Here is an 18,556-nt window from a genome sequence, read left to right on the forward strand (position 1 = left end):
CTTCTCTATACGTAAGTGTACTTGTTTGTTTGACATGGATACTGAGCCCTCTAGCAACAATAACTGGGTATCATTTGACATTGATTTTTCTGCAGATGTGCGTTTATTAGATAACAACAGTTGGGTATGCCAAGAATCATGGGAGAGAGAGGAGAGTTTCATGCACTAAGGTCCATGTTTGGAATCAAAGCATGAAAGTTACGGCCACATGGTTTGTGTCAAGCAACAGCAACAGCATTGGTATTTTTTCAGTAACTTGCTTTGATTTTCACCTCACTTTACTTTCTATCGTGAGAGGTGGATCACATGACAGAATCAAGTCTGATCAGGGATTTGACGCCAACTAACTTGACAGTTTTAAATACTCAAATATACGCATGTCACTCCTTCACCTTATAGTTTGCCTGATTTTATTTATTGGCTATATACAGATTTTTGTTTAACATGTCGCAATACCGATACAGTATCTTTAATGCTTCCAATGCAGCCTTAATTGCGGGATCAGTCATTGGCTAGAATGCCAGTCTAGATCCACCTGCTACTGGTGCTTTAACAGAGATAGTTATACTGTCTGTTTTGAGCAGTACTACAAGAATGTAGTTTACCTAGTTGACTTTAAAAGACAGACCCAACAACGCTTTCTTCATCTTCATTACTCAAAAAGCCTCATCCATACAGACCAATGATTTAGTGTTGGATGAGAGGACAGATAGTCTACAGTGTTTCTGAAATACTGTTGGCCACGAATCTGACAAGATAATGATGAGCGTAGCTAACACTGACAGTTTCCTGATGATATAATTTACATACTACTCTTATCTTTGTTTTATCTCTGCTGTGCTCAAGTCAGGTGCCTGTTTATTTTTGTACTACAGGTACAAACAGCAGCTTTGTCAGTCCGCATCCTCTCACTGTGTCTTCTTAAGTCTCTCTACAGAAATATTATCATAAAACATAATCAGGTCAAATTAGCTATAGGCGCTCAGTCTTGTATTATCACTTTCATGAATTCTCTTCCCTGAGCAGGGTTCTCTAGCTCCCTTTGGTACATAAATGTCTACATTTTGTAAAATGATCACAGATTATGCAGGTCAAACATATAAGGTCAACAGAAATGTTGGTATAGATAACTACACTATTATTTTAAAGTTTTATTACTTTAATTTTTTCCTACTCGGAGGCAAAACAACTTGACAACAAGCTAACGAACAATCAGTCTGTCACATATTACATGTCGTGAGTAAACATAAGCAATAATTCAGAGCCGTGTTTCATAATATCTGAAGTATTTCAGTCCAACATCGGGACAATGTTAGCCATGGCTCATTACTGAGTCAGCTTCTAAATGCTTATCTTTATTCACGACGTAGGCTAGTTGCTAACTTTGTTTGAGATATTCCTTAGGATTAGCAAAGGCTAACACTAGGTCCAAACATTTGGTCCAAAAAGCCAATGCCAAAGAAATGTTTAGCTAAATAATTTCCTGTCTCACTTTTTAGCACAGAATATAATTTTTTGTGTTTTCCTTAGCTTTAAATGTTAACTCGCACAAAGGAGCACCATGAGGCATTTCTACAAACAACAAAGATGGCTGCCACTGTGGTGGGGCATTTTGAGTCCGCTAATGGGTCAGTATTTAACATAGCGGAGTAGTTAACTGTACGTACAAATGGTAAGTGATGACTCCAGAATCATGTCATGCCAAAGGTATGTGTGTTATGTTGAACGAGAAGCCATATGATTGCATGTTGAAACTAGCTAGCTAGCCTAGCAGCCTTCTGCTAGGTGGCAGTTTTCTGTTGCTTTCACTGGCTGTAGTTAAATCCAGTTGTATCTTGAGGCATTAAGGTCTGTGCCCCTTGGAAATTGATGATTAAGTGAGAGGCTTTGGATTTATTTGCATTTGGTCGGGGCATGCCAGGCTTTACAAACATAAAAGTATCATCCAAAAAATATTAGGGCATCATGCTGAAGAAGCCAGGAGCCTTTGCATGTTACACCCTCCACTTCTTTCTTGACTGTTTCTACTCTTCAACCAACCCGAAAATGCCAAGAAGAAGAACAAGCAAACAGTTTCACAACATCATAGATCAAGACTCTCCTAATCAAATCCTATGGATTAAAGAAAATATCATAAACACCTCTCCGTATTATGCAATACATTATGACAGCTCCGCGAACTACAGCCTTCAAAATGACAGTGAGTTGAATCAGCATTTTTTGGAGACACTTTAAGATATATTAGGGGGCTGCTGTAGAATTTTATTTAGATATGTCAAAGATTTTTAATTACCAATGCGTGAGTCAGTTTTGCCTACAGTGAAATACTTATGTGACCATCTTTAATTCAAGTCTCACATCACAGTCATATTAAATGTGACCAGGAGAAATGCTTGGAACCAGAGCGCTGAGTCACAACATTTATTAGAGTGTAATGTCCTGCAGCTGTAAGTGCAGTCAGGTGAACGTCTCTAACTGGTTTCCTACCTGTGACTGGCGCCTCGATGTCCAGTATAGTTTTCTCCTGACGCAGGATAGCAGCTCCCTCGTTGATGATTCGGAGCGCCACGGCCTCCTCCACGCGGCCCTCCTTGGTGAGGTGGGCCTTCAGGAGATCAACGCGAGGTTTCCCTTCGCAGTCGAACACTTCCTTCATGGTAAGGCGGTGGCTCAGTGGGAAGGGGACGGCTGAGGACAGAGCACAGGCACGTGGTGACATTTAAAGAGAGCGGACATCGAAGTAACTATGGCTACTGTTTATGCCAACAAGAAAGCAACTCGTGACTCTTTTTTTTACACGGCTGTGAGAGCATAAAGGCAAACACCACACAGGAATTATACAGAAAGCACATCATCAAAGCATCCATGCAGAAATCCTATTTGAGAAAGCTGCATCCATTCTTTTCCTGCAGCATTAATGAGCTGCTGCTGCTGCTGCTGCCATCTTGGTTACTTATATTATTTACATCTCTGGCATGAAAACCATCTTCATAAACATGAGTTTACTTAAAATGCAAAGACCTAATAACGTATGAGAATTTAAATTAAATAAGAAAAAGAATTATCTCAAATAATTAATAAATATACTGTATGTCAAACTATTTTTCATCAGTTTACTGGCAGTGACTCTGCAGTTATTTTTTAATGTGTTGCATGTAAATTCTCATATTTACATAAGTCAGTAATGTCTAGTTATTAAGCTAATAATTAAATGCAACATACTTAAAGTCTAAATTTAAATTTTAAAGTAAATTAAGAAAATAAAAGCCTCCTGTCGCCTGATAATATTCTCAATTTTACTTTGAGCATGTATAAATGGAAGCAGATAGGATTAGTAACTTCATATATATTCCAGTACAGATGTGCGGTTACTTGCAAAGTCTTTTCTGAGTGCAGGATAAAACTCAGCCAACATCCAAGCACTCGATTCATCAGCACTCTCTCCGGACCGCTAAAGCCTGTGGCCATTAAAATGCACCAGTCACCTACCCAACAGACTGCCTGTGAAGCTGTGAAATCCAACCACAGATCGTTACTTCAGTGGCACCAAAGGTCACTCATTAGATCATACGTATGCAGATCTGCGTGTGCTGTGTGAGTACCAGCTGTCAGGTCCCATGTATGGATGTTAATCTACAGATCATCCAGCTTAAATCAGGAAATACTTCCAAGTGTTGGAGCTGTAAATAATTCAGGTGAAAGGGAACGTTGCAAGTTGCAAAACTCTTTTGAAAGGCTCGACACAAGCGCACACTCACATACTCAGGGGTAGAAGTAACAGACTAGTATTTTTGTGTACTTTTCAAGTTGCTGTTACAGAGTGGAAATAAAGTTGGACACAAATGTCTGAAGCTGGTGCTTGCTGGGTAAAGCTACAAACTAGTCTGACTTGTACATTCACTTATAGGAACATCTACCTACAGATGTGTGTGTGACGCCTTCCTGCTTTCTGTGACATCCCTGTCGTATGCAGCTGGAAGTGCTGAGTAATCACTTAGCTCCAAACTTTATGAAAAACTGTGGATCACTTCTATAATGAACTGAGGTTAAATGAGTAGCTGATTGTGGAGAACTTTGCCATGCTAAATACTCACAGAATGGGCTGCATGCAGGCTACTGTTGTTGTAGCTCTCTTTACGGAGGAGGACGTCAACAAGCCCTTAGACGTAGCTTTGTATGCGTTACACTACTTTTTTTTTCACTTTAATGTGTGACCGTATAAACTTATTTTTGTAGCCTAATATTGCTTGTTGCACTTGCAGCATTGTCCACAGCTCTTTTAATTTATTATTGGTATTTTTGTAATTATCTCAGTGTTGTCTCTCTGGTCAATTGTTGTAATAGGCATCAGCTTTATTGGCAAGGTGTGTGTACACAAATTATGAATTGACTCCAGTTTTACATTGATCTCAACGTACACACAGAGAAATACACATACACCTAAAAGAAGGACAACAAGCTGGACAAAGGTAACATTAACATTAAACTAGTATGTACAGGCCTATAATAAAAATATAAATAAAATATGACAAGAAAATACAACAACATAACACTTGTAAACAACACAGGAAATTTACTCAAATTAAGAGTGACCTACTTTTTAATTTCAAAAGATTACATTATTTCAGAGTATTTTTTTTAACTATACTATATATACTATACTAGATGTAGTAAAATATTCCCTCTCCATCCCTGCACACACGACACATACACGTGCATGGAGCTGTCAGCAGTGGTATATATTCTGTAGCATGCCTGCCAGTCTTATGCGTTGCATAGCAAACAGGGCCGCTCAGCAGAGCCTAAACGCAGAGACGACAAAGGAAGCGTCTCAGAGCTCGGGCTGATACTGAACATGATCAACATGCTCTTTAATAATGAATGCTTGACTAGAGGAATCTCAAAGTCGCTGCTCCTGGGATAACAAGGCGAGCCCGGCGAGTGGATTTAATGGGACTCAAATTTTTCACAGCGTGCAGAGTGTATCTGTGATGGTGATGTGTGTTTTTTAACACTTTACCAGCTAGTACAAACTCAGCACAGTCATCACTCAAGTTTCTCAAGTTTTTGGTACAGTTAATGTCATTGTGCACGGGGGAGTTTACAATGCTGTTTGTTTGATTCTTGTCATTAACAGTATGTACAGCGGCATACATTGATCATGCAACATCGTCTTAAATGTACTTTTAAATTACCTCCATTAACAATATTTCTGGGTGGGAATTAAGAGGAATATAATAATCTGTAACAATACCGACTACCTTTACACACTCAGAGCGGGAAGGCTTTTGCCACCTTACACTGCTGCAGATATTTTAATTAACATTCCCTGAATTAAAAAACGACAAATAGGATGCAGAAAATCAAAATCAGCCATTCACATGCGGATGCTTTGTAAAGGAAATGACCCAAATTTTTATAGCCAGAATGCAACAACAAAGCATTTCTCCCACTATTAACAAAGAAATCCAAAAAGCACCCCAGATCCTCACAAACAGCACAATTCAGAGACACGTACGCGTATGTAGACGCAGAAAGCCTCTGATATAGATGTACTGTGAGATGAAATGAGATGAAACGCTGACTTCTGCTCAGCGCCCGAGCACAGTTGAACTATGAAATACTGTATGTTGCCGGGCAACAGCAGCAGCAGCAGCAGCAGCAGCAGCAGCTGACTGTTGGAGTACAGCCAGAGCCGCTACAGAGTACTGCAATCTGCATCACAGAGATGCTGTTGCAAATGCTCACGCGATAGACGCACGTCAAATTATCCCATCATGTTGTGCAGACTGTACTGTATGAAAAACACGCTGTCCTCCATCCTGCACGGTAAAACATAATGTCAGCTTCTGTGGTGTGTGTTGCTAATGAGTAACCTCTTAGTAAAGATGGCTTCGTCTCATTGGACAACACAGCGTGCAATTCTGAGACACTTTAACATTGACTGCTGTTAAATGTGTAGCTAATCTTATCTGCAAAACCAAACTACGTCTGTGTCATAACCATTAATAAATAATTAATGTTGACATAAGTGTACAAATTGCATGTTAACAGCTACAATGAATGCTTGAGCCTCTTGCAAGTCCTGTTACGTAGAGCTTAGATTGTATGTCTCTTGCAAATTATAGCAATGGAAATTATGGGCTTTTTAGGGGATCCGGATCTTTCTGCTCTTTCCAAGAGCAACAAAAGAACCGTGTATAGAGGTTAGCATTAGGCTAAGGAGTAACTTCTCCTTCTTCTTCTTTGTCGTTTATTGACTGTTGGCAAGCCACAAACTGGAGTTAGGGGGTGTATTTTGGGCAGGTAGTAAAGTTTAGGGACAAAAGTTAAACGAACGGCTCGTTAATATGACCATGTTCAATATGTTCGCACCAAAGAGCTGTTAAAAACAGATTGTTCATGAGCGTTACATATTATTGCATCATTATTTATTCAAAAAACTGTTGTTTGTGACCACATTCATAACCTGCGTTGACTGTGCCACTCTGTGAAATCAGATACGCTTACAGTCATTAACATGAAGACCATATTTTGTACGGTGCTGCTATAAAGTAAGACATTTCACAAGTGTACTATAGGCCTCATCCTGAAATAACTGACCTGAATATGCCGCTTGATGCCCACAGCAGAGTGGTGACAGAGCTGTGGAAAACAAACTGCACAGGCCAGCAGTTATTGTATCTGTTAGGAAATGTTCTGTCAGGTTAAAACATGTGAGAGAAAAGAGAAACTGGCTGAGGTTTAACTCAGAGATACTGAATGTGTGCAGGGATAAAAATAACCTGGAGTAGCTTGTAGTATCAGGGCTGTGTAGTTTGATACACACACCACACACGATTAATATAAGAGCAACCGTCTTCAATCATCAGTATCACCGTGGCTTCCTTTGATCAGGATTTGTTCACTTTTCAGCCTTTTGGGGATTGGAAAATAGCTTTTCAAAATAAAAGGATAGGGGAGTAATAAAATTGTCAGAAGGAATAAGAATATGTTCGCCAAGCTACGACTTCTATTTCTAGAAATCGAAACAGAATCTGACCAACAATACAAATAATAGTTTGTTGACAAATGATTACTTCATAATGATCATAAATACTAAACTAATGGGAATTTGAAGTCATGAATGAGGCTATTTAGTAGAATTTCTCCACCACAGAGCCTGAGGCTACATCAATAGCCAACATGAAACAAGTGGATATTATTTTCCTAAACCAGGAATGAAAAAAATGCGTTGAGTGCTTCTAACACTGTGCAGAAATCCTAAATGTTATGTGAGCATGTTACAAAAGCAGAACACTGAGTCAGAATTTTTGGCTGAGCAGCGTTTGCTGATGTAAACCTTTTGTTTGACATATTTTAGACCGCCTGGATGTCAATAAATCTTTGCCAAAAACATCCACAATAGATTTATCTAGCTTATGTTGCATGAACACTCAACAACTTCAAAATAAAATTACATTTTAGACTAACTTCAATTTCTTAACTGGTGACATAATGGTTGACAGATGACAAGTTGTCATCTCTTTTATGGCTTTCACATCAGTTACTGTGTCTCTCATATGTCTTTATTTGTTTTTACATGTGGAATTTTTTTCCATCGTATCGTAACGTATCGCATCATATCGCACCGTATCGCACCATACCATATTGAATCATATTGCATCATATTGTACCATACCGTATCATACCATATCGTACTTTACAATATTGCATTGTATCATACCGTACCGTATCGTATCATATCGCATCATATCGTACCATATTGCGTTGTATCGGACCGTATCGTACTGTTTGCATCATATCGTACAATATCGTATTGTAATGTATCGTACCATATCGCATCATATCGTACACTGTATCGCACCATACTGCATCATAGTGTATTGTATTTTATCGTATCATACCGTCCTGTGCCATGTGTATTGCACGGTATCGTCGTAACATTTGCACCATTTAGATGTTTTGAAACAATGTCCAGAACTTTATTGTCTATTTAGAGGGCAAATATTAAATTGTGTCAGCAGCATGATGGAATGGATAGGATTCATGATCTATGAAGCATAATGTGTTGTTTGTTACACAGTTTGTTAGTATCAGTTTGAAAGGAAACTATTCAGTGCTGAAGCCCATTATTTGAGATGAGGCCCATTATTTGTTGTGACACACTGCTGAAGTGCTTGACTAATAGTGATTATGAATAAAAGATTGTTTTGGACCCCTTGGAAGGCCCTGGCTGATTTTCAAACAACATAGATCCTTTTTCATTCTTGAATAAAGAGTTTCTTTTCGCTGTAACGGCTTACATACATGACATTAGTTGAGCCTGCAGTCATTGTCACATGAGTGTATCTCGCCGTGCAGATCACTCCGTGTTTCTACAACTCAGTAGCCTAAAGGACAGAGTTGTTAATGCTGACTGAGCTGCTCGTCCATTCCCCATAATATACTGAACGTGAATATATTCATGCACGGTGCTGACTGTGAGCCGATCCACGGTCAGAATGAGCACTGCTAAATGAGTTATGGCACAACTGTGAGCACTTCATCATCCTCCATTGATCCAACTTTGTGTCCTCAGTAATTTCCTCATCCAGAGCTGCCTCCTCAGCATCTACTGACGCTGCTTTTGGGTTTCCTTAGAGATCTTTCCTGATCAAATTATAACATGACTCACTCCTGGTAAAATATACCCCCATTAAATGTCAATTTCATGCCCGTTTCCTCTTCCACTGGCCCTGTCAAAGCCTGTGAAATCCTGCTGCATCACTGCCCCAGCTCCTACCAACCACAAGCTCACACAGCAATTCAGCTGTTTTTTCTGTCTCTCCTCTCAGAGCCAGGATGCAGTCAACCCGTGACAGCAAAAGTCTGAAATATAACAGCGTTTATGCTCTAAAAAACAAATACACATATTCCTGGGTGCAGTTCTGCTGCTAGTAATCGTTGTCCCCGTTTTTCGTTGAGGCTGTGCAGCAGCAGAAAACCGGATTGTTTATCAACATCAAAGCTCCAGCAGCCCACTACCACCACCATGAACACAACTTGATGGCCGCAAACACACAATTAAAGCACGACATGAAAATAAAGGCCACATTCTGTCAAGCCAAAGGGAGCTACACACATTAGATGTTATGCAATATCTATAAGTAAACGCAAAATGTAGGCTAACTTACATTTCACCATCCTGTCGGCGGCGTTTAAGACGATGTCAGCGTTAGACATCTTCATGGGCAGTAACTGTCTTCGTGGCTGAAGCGATTTCTCTCCCTCCTTTTAGGATCTACTCGCAGTTTCTGTTGTCGAAATGCGACTGATAATGTGGCATCACTTAGATGATGCGCCCCCTCCGTGCGTCGGTGCTGCCGGGTAGGACTGCTGCTCCCCAGGCAGGCAGGCAGGCGGGCGGGCAGGCGGGGATGGATGCTGGATGCTGTAGGAGCTGCTGCTGCTGCTGCTGTGCTAAGCTGTTAATGTGGGGGAGGATGCACAGAGAGAGAGAGAGGGAGCGAGAGAGGGGGGGAGAGAGAGGGAAGGAGGGAGGGAGTAAGAGATGTGCAATATCCCGACATGGCGGTGAAGGGAACTCCCACGCAAATGTTTCGCGGGACTGCCTGATGCTGCCATCAGATGGAGGCAGAGACGGGGTTGCCCCCCACGCACGCACGGAGCGCCATGTTTCGGTATTCTCGAAATTTTGGTACGCCCGAAGACGGGAGCGCGTGGGCCCCGGTTGGGTTCAAACATGTGTAACATTCATGATAAAGAGACAGGTTGGCGCGCGCACGTGCATGTGAACATTAAAGGCGGTTGGTTCATGCAATAGTAGCAGAGAAATGTCACATGGTGGCGACAAATCATCAGAGTTTATACAAACTAAGCTACTCAAACTGGCAATGTAGCACATTTAATATTTAGTAATGTGTAGCCTAATGATAATAATATATCAAAACGTACTTTTTCCTACAGGAAATAATAAATAAACTACTTATGATAATGACTTGATTGTTTGCTGTAATCTATATTTTATACTATGAATTAACTTAATGTTTTATATTTTTTTCATTTTGTATATAAAATAAAAATTGAAGATTTGGATGCATAGGAACAAAATAAAGACTAATAAATTCACAAATATGTATAGCACCTACAACCTTATTAAAACTATATTAAGACTGACTTTTAAGCCCTGGGTGATGACTGTAAGGCAAACTATAGGCAAACCCTTTATGTATTCTTAATTAACAAATGATCATCACAATAATGATAGAAATCAAATTAAAATGTTGATGCTCTAAATGACTTGAAAAAAAGACGTTTTGTATCTGTATGACCACAGAGCAGCGCCCTGTCTGTACTGCAGTTCCTGCTATCCACCAATAGAGGCAGTGGTGTTGCTTTCTCTTTACATATCAACAGAGTTATTTTAGAAAACCCCCTTTAAGGGCACACTACATCTGTTTATCAGAACTAAGAGAGCAGCACTTATGTATTCACTTTATAAACTGCACAACAAAACCGTATGCACAAAACGACATGTATTAAAGTAAAGTTACAGTATTCTACAACACTGCTGATTGATGGTTGTAGGGAGTTAATTGTGATTTAACAGCTAAAGGTCAGTGTTGCAGCTAATTGAAAGAAACGAATAGCTTCTGTTTATAGAGAAGAAGTTCCCTGAATGACTGTCGTGTGAAACACATGTTTGTATTATGTAAACAGAGTGTCTTTTATACGAGAATAAACTTGTTTTTTCCTGCTTTGAAACTCAGAAACAGCTGGTTTCACTGTCAGGGTTCGTCTCCCGTGCGATCAACAACAAAAAACATATTCACTTGGATGTTGACTTATAGCAAATTAAAGTAGACAGAATTTATCTACAACATAGAAAAAATATTTTAATTTAAGATTTAAGAATAAATTAGACTAAAAATAATCAAACCTACAATCACAAATGTTTCTTCCCATAATTCCCTCGTGTCACCTGGTCCAGCAGGTCAAATCAGAGTGCCTCTTCTTAACTAACTCTAATATATTTACAGCAAAGGTAGACTAATTCAAGCCTGGCGGTCAGTGTGTTGAGTCAGAGGTGAAACTGTCTGTATATTTCTGTTATCTTACTTAATTGTTTCATATTTAAATAAATGTTTAACCACTCCATTCCTATTTTAACTAACAGCTGAAAGATGTAACTCTATCGCTCGAAAAATAATTTTATACTTATTGTTTATTGACAATCTCTATGATCATCAGATTTATCTCTAATATCAGCAGCGTGTCTGAAACATGAGAGTGACTCATTTCAGTGCTTGTGATGCTTTTCCTCGTCATTATTGCTCCTGGCATAAAGCTCACACTGCTGCTCCTGTTAACAGCTGTGAGCAGACAGTGTGTTTTATTGTTACAATGCTGCCTTGCTTTCTGTCCTCTTATAGTTTTACACAGTGTGCAACCTCTGCTATTTGGTCCATAGTGTTAAAAAAAAAAAAGTTGATATTATCCAGGTGAGTTGCAACACAGCTACACAGGAATCACAAAAGTTTGTCCTTAAGAGGCAAAAACAAGTTCAGACAGACATGTGGAAAGTTACGCAAACTACATGTTAGTTGCAGTGTAACAGCGAATGAAGGACGCTCCCTCCCTGTGTCCTTCCCACGTGATGCTCAGAAGTTTTTAAAGGGTTAATTGATGCATTGGTTGCTTTGAAACATTGTGTTGTTAATACACCATGGGCCTGCATCGCTGCTGCGGTCTGATTTCAACAACATCCAAGCAAACACACCCCAAAGTGTTGCATGCCGCTGGAAGGAAACAAACGGTTAACTCAAATAAAGATGCAAAGCGGCACCAAATGTTTTCACATTGAACGCACCACAGGTGATCTGCAATGGAGCAGCAGGACAGCTTCATTTGATTTTGATTTCTTTGTCTGAGTCTGACAAAGTTAGGAGGAAATTGATATGGATCTTACTGAAGGACTGATTGAGAATATATATTTGGAAGTTGACTTTCAGATTCCTTTTGGTGCCCCTTACAAATGCCCGAAATATTTATCTCTCACCAAATCCACACAAAAAGATGTTCGGAGTGTAATAGTGTATCTTGGATGCTATGCTACAGATGCTATACAGACATCATTGTTAAATGTCAATCATGAGTGTTGATGTCGATCTCTGGCCGAGGACAAGTGTAAATTAATTAATTAACTTGAATTAATAAACAAAATGTTGGTGACAGATCAGGCCATGTGTGATCCCTTATGTAGTAGCAGTGTGATCAATCACAGAGAGGTTATTTTTCAGTATATTATCACTTATATGATTTGTTAATGACATAAAATGCTCATAAGTCTAATCCTGAACATTATTTAACTGTAACTCTTTCTCACACAGTTTCTGTTTCGACCACTAGATGGAGCACTAACCCTGATTTTAACAGCATCGGCAGCAACAGCTGGTTGGCTGCTGCTGCTGCTGCTGCAGGAGGGGCAGTGTTTGCTACTTTACAGTTAGACACATGATCGTCTGAGAGAGCAATGACACTACTTATTTAGTAACACAAGCTAAACAGTTATTGATGTCTTTTTGTCATGCTTTTTTGTCCTCGCACTGTCAGGCGGGACAATAGAGCCACTTGCTTCCTGACAGATGAGGCTGAGCATGTGATTAGTGGCAGGATGAGTAATAAATCTGCAGTAATGGAGCCAGCGTTGCTCATCAGGCCTCTGCGGCGCGGAAATGTGAGACTCACACAAGGCGTGACCGACTCGGGTCTGTTCTGAGGGACGGGAGAACACGAACTGCACATGTTGTGTCTTTGAATATGCCAGTACTGCTCGGAGAGATAAACCAGAAAGTGATGTTGAAAGGAGAGGGAAAATGTTATGTTGTGTAATTCACGGCCTTTAAAAGCTTTGCAATGCATCAAACATCGTCTTAATAAAGTGATTAACACAGTGCAATATGTTCAGAGCCAAAGTGCACAAACCAACTTTTAAATGAGATCGACTTTAGAAAAAATCAGCCATAAGTGTGGAGTATTTCTGTGGTGCCAATGACCTGTTGGCAGCTCCATTTGTTGACCCCTCCTTTAAACAGTGTTGTTGCTGGCATGCTGTGCTGGCACTCAGTTAGGAGAAAATGGCTCTGAGAAACGGCCTCGTCCAACATAATATGAATGAAGCTTATCCAGCTGTACGCTCCCTCATAATTAACTCACTGTTACTTACTCAGTCACGTCAACAGCACGATAATCAGATCGCAAGCCATGTATGTGATACAATTACATCATAGGCAACATGTCTAACAATACATTCATCATTGTTTTTTTGCTTCTTGTCCTTGTCATGCCATGTCTTTAAATGTATTTTAATGTTCTCACTTCCAGATGAGCTGAGATAGATTTCTTCTGAATTTAAACTGACTTGTATGTGTTGTTTCATGGCAGAAAGCCACTGCAGCAGAAGAATCTCATTACTTTGGTTGTCGGCAAGTGACACAACTTTTGGTGACGAAAGCAGTTTGTCGTCCGAGAAGTATTGACCAATGTCGTTTCAACGGGCTGTGCTTGCATGCAGGAAAGAAGTTCACATGGAGAGCAAAGGAAGCAGAACACTTCCACCATGCAGCATGCAGATATTTGCAAGTAAGTGATGCTAACAATCTGCTCTGAGACGTTACGCTTAACACCAACCCCATTCTCGCTTCTTAAGTTGCTAGTGGGACTGTAAACTGCAGCGCAAGGAAAAGGAAGCCTCGCCCGGAAGTCCATTATCGCTAACTGCTAGCTCCACCAGAAACCGTCACTCCTGTTACTGCTGGCTCAAACATTGAACAAAATAATGGACACAACACCAAGAGAGCAGGTCATTGTATTTTACTTTGTTGGAATGTTTGGACAAATAACCGAAAACCTGATACCACAGAGGTGTTGCTGCTGCAGGATGGAGAGAGAGAGAAGTGAACAAAGGCCCTGCCTAAATAGACAAATTGTCAACACAGGTACCTGTAATCAAGTAATTCACCTGAGCGCTCAACAGGAAACACCAAAATAAAACAGGATGTAACACTTCCAGAGACTTTATCATCGTTAGGCAATGGGTAGCATATGGGTTCTAAGATTGCTGCACAAATAATCAAGCTAGCTTGTGCTACTACAGTATGCAATTGCCTTCATATGAGCTAATTTTGTTAAAGGAACAGTGTGTTTTTTTAGAAATACACTAAAACACTTGACATGAGAAGATTGATGCCACTCTCATTTCTGTTCAGGCGTTTAGCATAGCTTAGCATAAAGACTGGAGGCAGGAGGAAATGCCAAGGGGAAACAGCTCACTCAAATGCTCAAAAGTATACCTTTTATCTGCACCTTTAAAACTCACGCGTATCACTATTTCCTACCGAAGTTGCAAAAACAACATTGTACTTAAATGCTTTGTAAGTATTTCTCACCGAGCAAAGTGACTTACTGGAGGTTGTGAAAAGAAACAGCAACTGGAACAAGCTGCTCCAACAGCTGGTTAATGTTGCTGACAGATGATCTATGGTATTCTGTAGGAAGTGACATCACCTGGCAGCAAGGAGCCGCCAATAGGAGCGAGCCAGAACCTTGTTTGATGCCAGTAGATGTCATGTTTCACACGTTTGGGTTTGGGATAATGTGGAATAACTTTAATGTATGGATATTTTTATAGATGCAAAGATGGGACAGAGATAAATATGGGAATGTAGAAAACGATTGGAGGTAAAGAAACAAAAAGTATTTGGTGTTTATGCTGCTGCAAAATTAGCTTGGAGAGAAACTGCAGAAACCACTAACGGAGGAAGAAGCCGGCCTCTCAGAAATGAGGGGGGTGTTGACAGTGTGTTGCAGTGATCATTTGGAGAGTTTACAGGGCTGCAACATTCCTCAGTATTGGACAAAACCGATGTTCGTGTCTCGCCCCGCTCCCTTCATCCCTTACGTACCTCTTTCTGGGCCGTCTTCGGGGGCTTTCCTATGGTGCCGGTCATGTGTGCAGCTGGGGATGGAGGCCGTGCAACGCTAATCCTCCTCCCCAGCTCAGGAAAGTACCCTGCCTCCCTGTGCAGAACGAAAACAACAAAGAGCTGAGTGTGGCTGCAGCCTCCGGGGTTCAGTGCACCCACCAGAACATGTCCAAGAGTCACAGCTTGCTGCTCCCCTCCTACCCCTCTACCCATGCATGACTCTCCTTCTCTCTGAGGCATTCTCTCTTTGACCCTCTTTTCAACCTATGAAAGACACGTATGATTGCAGACTGCAATGTAATATTCCTCTGTTTCTTAACAGGGATAGAGGACTTTAGAAGGTCAAAGAGGAGGACACAAAGAACGCCACAAAAGAGACAAAGAACATGGTCAGGGTGGGTTTTATGGAGGTAAAATTGTTCTTGTTCATGTTACATCATTCTGTACGGCTACTGTTTAACTCTAAAACCCTGAATGGAAACTGTCCAATATGTAGAAACAAAAGTAAAACTCTCAATGTCTTTTATTTTGAAATAAAAATAGCAGACAGATAAAAACAAAAGAAAGAGACATTGAGCATCTCTGGACTAGCATGTAAACAATCATCTTTAGAGGAGATTAAACTTCAGCTGCATGGTACAGGACCATGTTGCTAACTCTTGATATTCTTGCATCGAGGGTTACTTTGTCCATGTTTACATATAAACTATTGGCCTGTTGTGATGCTGGACAATGAGCTGGCTCTGAGAAGACCTCCTAAAATTCAAAGCAGTTGTTTGTATAATTTGCAATCACCCATCAGCTATCATCTGACAATGATTTAACCACGGGGGACGAGGGCCAATAGTTTGGCTCTCCTGGTGTAGCTAGCAGATATGGGATGACTAATATCAGTCATCAGTCCTCTCCCATCCACAGGTCATTGTATACAGTCAGACCATATGAGACACAATGGAGTTAAATTTTGTAGATAATGTCTACAGATAACAAATTTTAAGATAAGATGTTTTTTAAAACTAGACAACGGTGTCCAAGATTACATTCTAGCTGATGTCTTCTGCCTCTTTTGCTCTCTACACTGACTGTTTTTTTTTCCTACTGTTCTTCCACTAGCAAAGTTTTTGTTCCACAGCCACAGATATGCACATCAGTTTATAGATATTATGTAGTCTATCACCTTTCCTCTTGTTCCACCATGATATTGTTATCTTTGGTTGTGATGGTAAAGTCTGAACGGCTTTTTGAATGGAATTGGTTGAGAAATTGACGTGATAACAACCTGCTCACTATACTATTATCCCGCTCATTACATGGCTATTTACTTACAAAATCAATCATTTTAAACAAATTATTGATTTAGAAATTATTTTACTCATTTAAAAATGATTAACCGAGCTAATATTACTCACGTTAAAAATGACCTAACCAAGCTGTTTTTACTCACATTAAAATGAGCTAACCGAGCTAATATTACTCACATTAAAATGAGCTAACCGAGCTAATATTACTCACATTAAAATGAGCTAACCGAGCTAATATTACTCACATTAAAATGAGCTAACCGAGCTAATATTACTCACATTAAAATGAGCTAACCGAGCTATTATTACTCACATTAATATAAGCTTACTGACCTAATATTACTCACATTTAAATGAGTTAACCAAGCTTATATTGCTCACATTAAAATAAGCTAACCTAGCTGTTATTACTCACATTCAAATGAGCTAACCTAGCTGTTTTTACTCACATTAAATGGAAACATTTCCACTTTTTCCATTCACCATCTTTAAATGCTTCCGTATCCCGTACTGTGTTCCGTTTAATGTTTACTTCATGTGTCATCTTCAGTTTTGTAGATCTCTCTGTTGTAGCCTTCAGTATTTGCATCATTTAACCTTTATGACTTCCTCTCCGCTGTTTTCCTCTCTTTTTTTTTTTCCCTCTGTAAATAGACTAACATCAAATTTACTTCTTCTGGCAGATTGATATGATTGTGTGATAAGGGCTGAATCCCTACCAACAGTCTGTTCTTCATAACAACGGTTTGTTATCGAGGAATAGCAATCCTCGGAATGCTGTGATTAACCAATCAGAATCAAGTATTTAACACAGCCGTGTAATAACCTGTAATAACTGTGATGACCTCTGACTTTTCACTGAGCACCATGGAAAAAAATTTGTTTATCCTGCCTGCCGCAAAACTAATGACAATCTCTACAGCCTCACCTGTACTTTGTGTTTAGAGCTATTTTTCAAATGTTAGCATGCTGGGGATTGTTGCTTAATTTCTACCTGTGAAACATCAGGATGTTAGCATTGTTACTTCAAAGTATCACAGTATACAGCCTCACAGATGTGCTCTCACAGCCTTTGCCTCTGAACTATTTGTCATGTTATTTGAATGTTATAGTTTCAGTAAAAAGATATGCTCTGCTGGTAGTCATCAGTGACAGAGCGGCTGTTTGTTTAACAAATGCAATCATCCAATTAGTCAAATCAATCGGCATCATTCCCAGGATTCATCCACAACTGACAGCGCCTAATGCAGCCCGATGCTTCAAAGACAGCAGGAACAGAATGAAAGAGTCCTGAGTGACATCATGTGATCAGTTACATTTTCAACTGAAGTCCCAGCTCTGTGTGTCTCCTGTGTTCTTCTCAGAAAAGCAACTTAATAGCAGTGATAAGAGCCAATGCATGAAGTGTGATGTTTAATGCAGGTAAAAGTACAGGTGTGGAGGCTAATAGTGAGTCTAGTTGTTTGACTTTACCACCAGTTCCACATCCAGCTGTAATAATACCCACTGATCCACCCCCTTATTAACCACAAGCACCTTATTTACCAAATCTTCACCAACTAACCTTAATCATGATTAACGAGGAAAAAGGATGGTAGACAAACACGACCCGGGCAGAATTATATTTATTCAACTTTTCACTGGGAAGTGTGTAGTTAGACTGAACTCACACCACAGACTGTGTCGCTTCCGTTGGTGAGTCTGTTTTCAAAGTCGACGAACGTGAGACTGAAGGGATCTGTTTGGAAAAAAAGGTGTTAAAAGGCAGGAAGCAGTGAACACACTGAAAAGTCTATTTCTAATGAGATTTTATCCTTTATGACAATGCTTTGGAAATGTGTGTTTCCAGCTTCTGTTTGATCTTGATCTTAATTACAGTTTATTACCTGCTTATTGTATTCTTAATATAAGATAGATATTATATTGAAACTTTGGGGATTTATTGGCCTTGCTTTTCTAAGTTAAATTATACTGACGAATACATTCTGCGCCACCATCTCCACCAAAGGACACTCATTGGACTTGGTGTCTACAATGAGATTTGTTGATTACCAAGCTTACATGTAATGTTTGTGGAATGGTTTAACAAGCTTCCAATTACATCAATTTTCCCCCTTTTAACATTGTTGAATGACTAACTTGTGCCAAAACACTTCCTGGTTGTATTGATCTCAGATCAGTTGTTCGGTGATTTCAGGGAGCACAATGAATGCAATGCAACAGGTGTAAGAAAACAGAAAAGGGGACTGTAGTAAAAAGAGGCCTTTA

General features: G+C 39.8%; 1 protein-coding gene across 1 annotated transcript in view; it reads right to left on the reverse strand.

Annotated features, from left to right (window-relative positions):
- The window catches only part of ppp3ca (protein phosphatase 3, catalytic subunit, alpha isozyme), a 33,050-nt gene extending 23,670 nt beyond the window's left edge, over positions 1-9,380 (reverse strand). The window contains exons 1-2 of the mRNA XM_069668058.1: positions 9,177-9,380; positions 2,488-2,688 (exon numbers count right to left, since the gene is read on the reverse strand). Coding sequence (XP_069524159.1) covers positions 2,488-2,688; positions 9,177-9,231 — 256 coding nt within the window. The 5' untranslated portion in view covers positions 9,232-9,380. The remainder of the gene's footprint in view (positions 1-2,487; positions 2,689-9,176) is intronic.
- Between the last annotated feature and the right edge of the window lie 9,176 nt (positions 9,381-18,556).

Source organism: Semicossyphus pulcher, unplaced genomic scaffold (genome assembly GCF_022749685.1).
Source record: "Semicossyphus pulcher isolate SPU_LCO1_2020_fin unplaced genomic scaffold, fSemPul1.0.p SCAF_10, whole genome shotgun sequence".
In the NCBI taxonomy this organism is placed as follows: domain Eukaryota; kingdom Metazoa; phylum Chordata; class Actinopteri; order Labriformes; family Labridae; genus Semicossyphus; species Semicossyphus pulcher.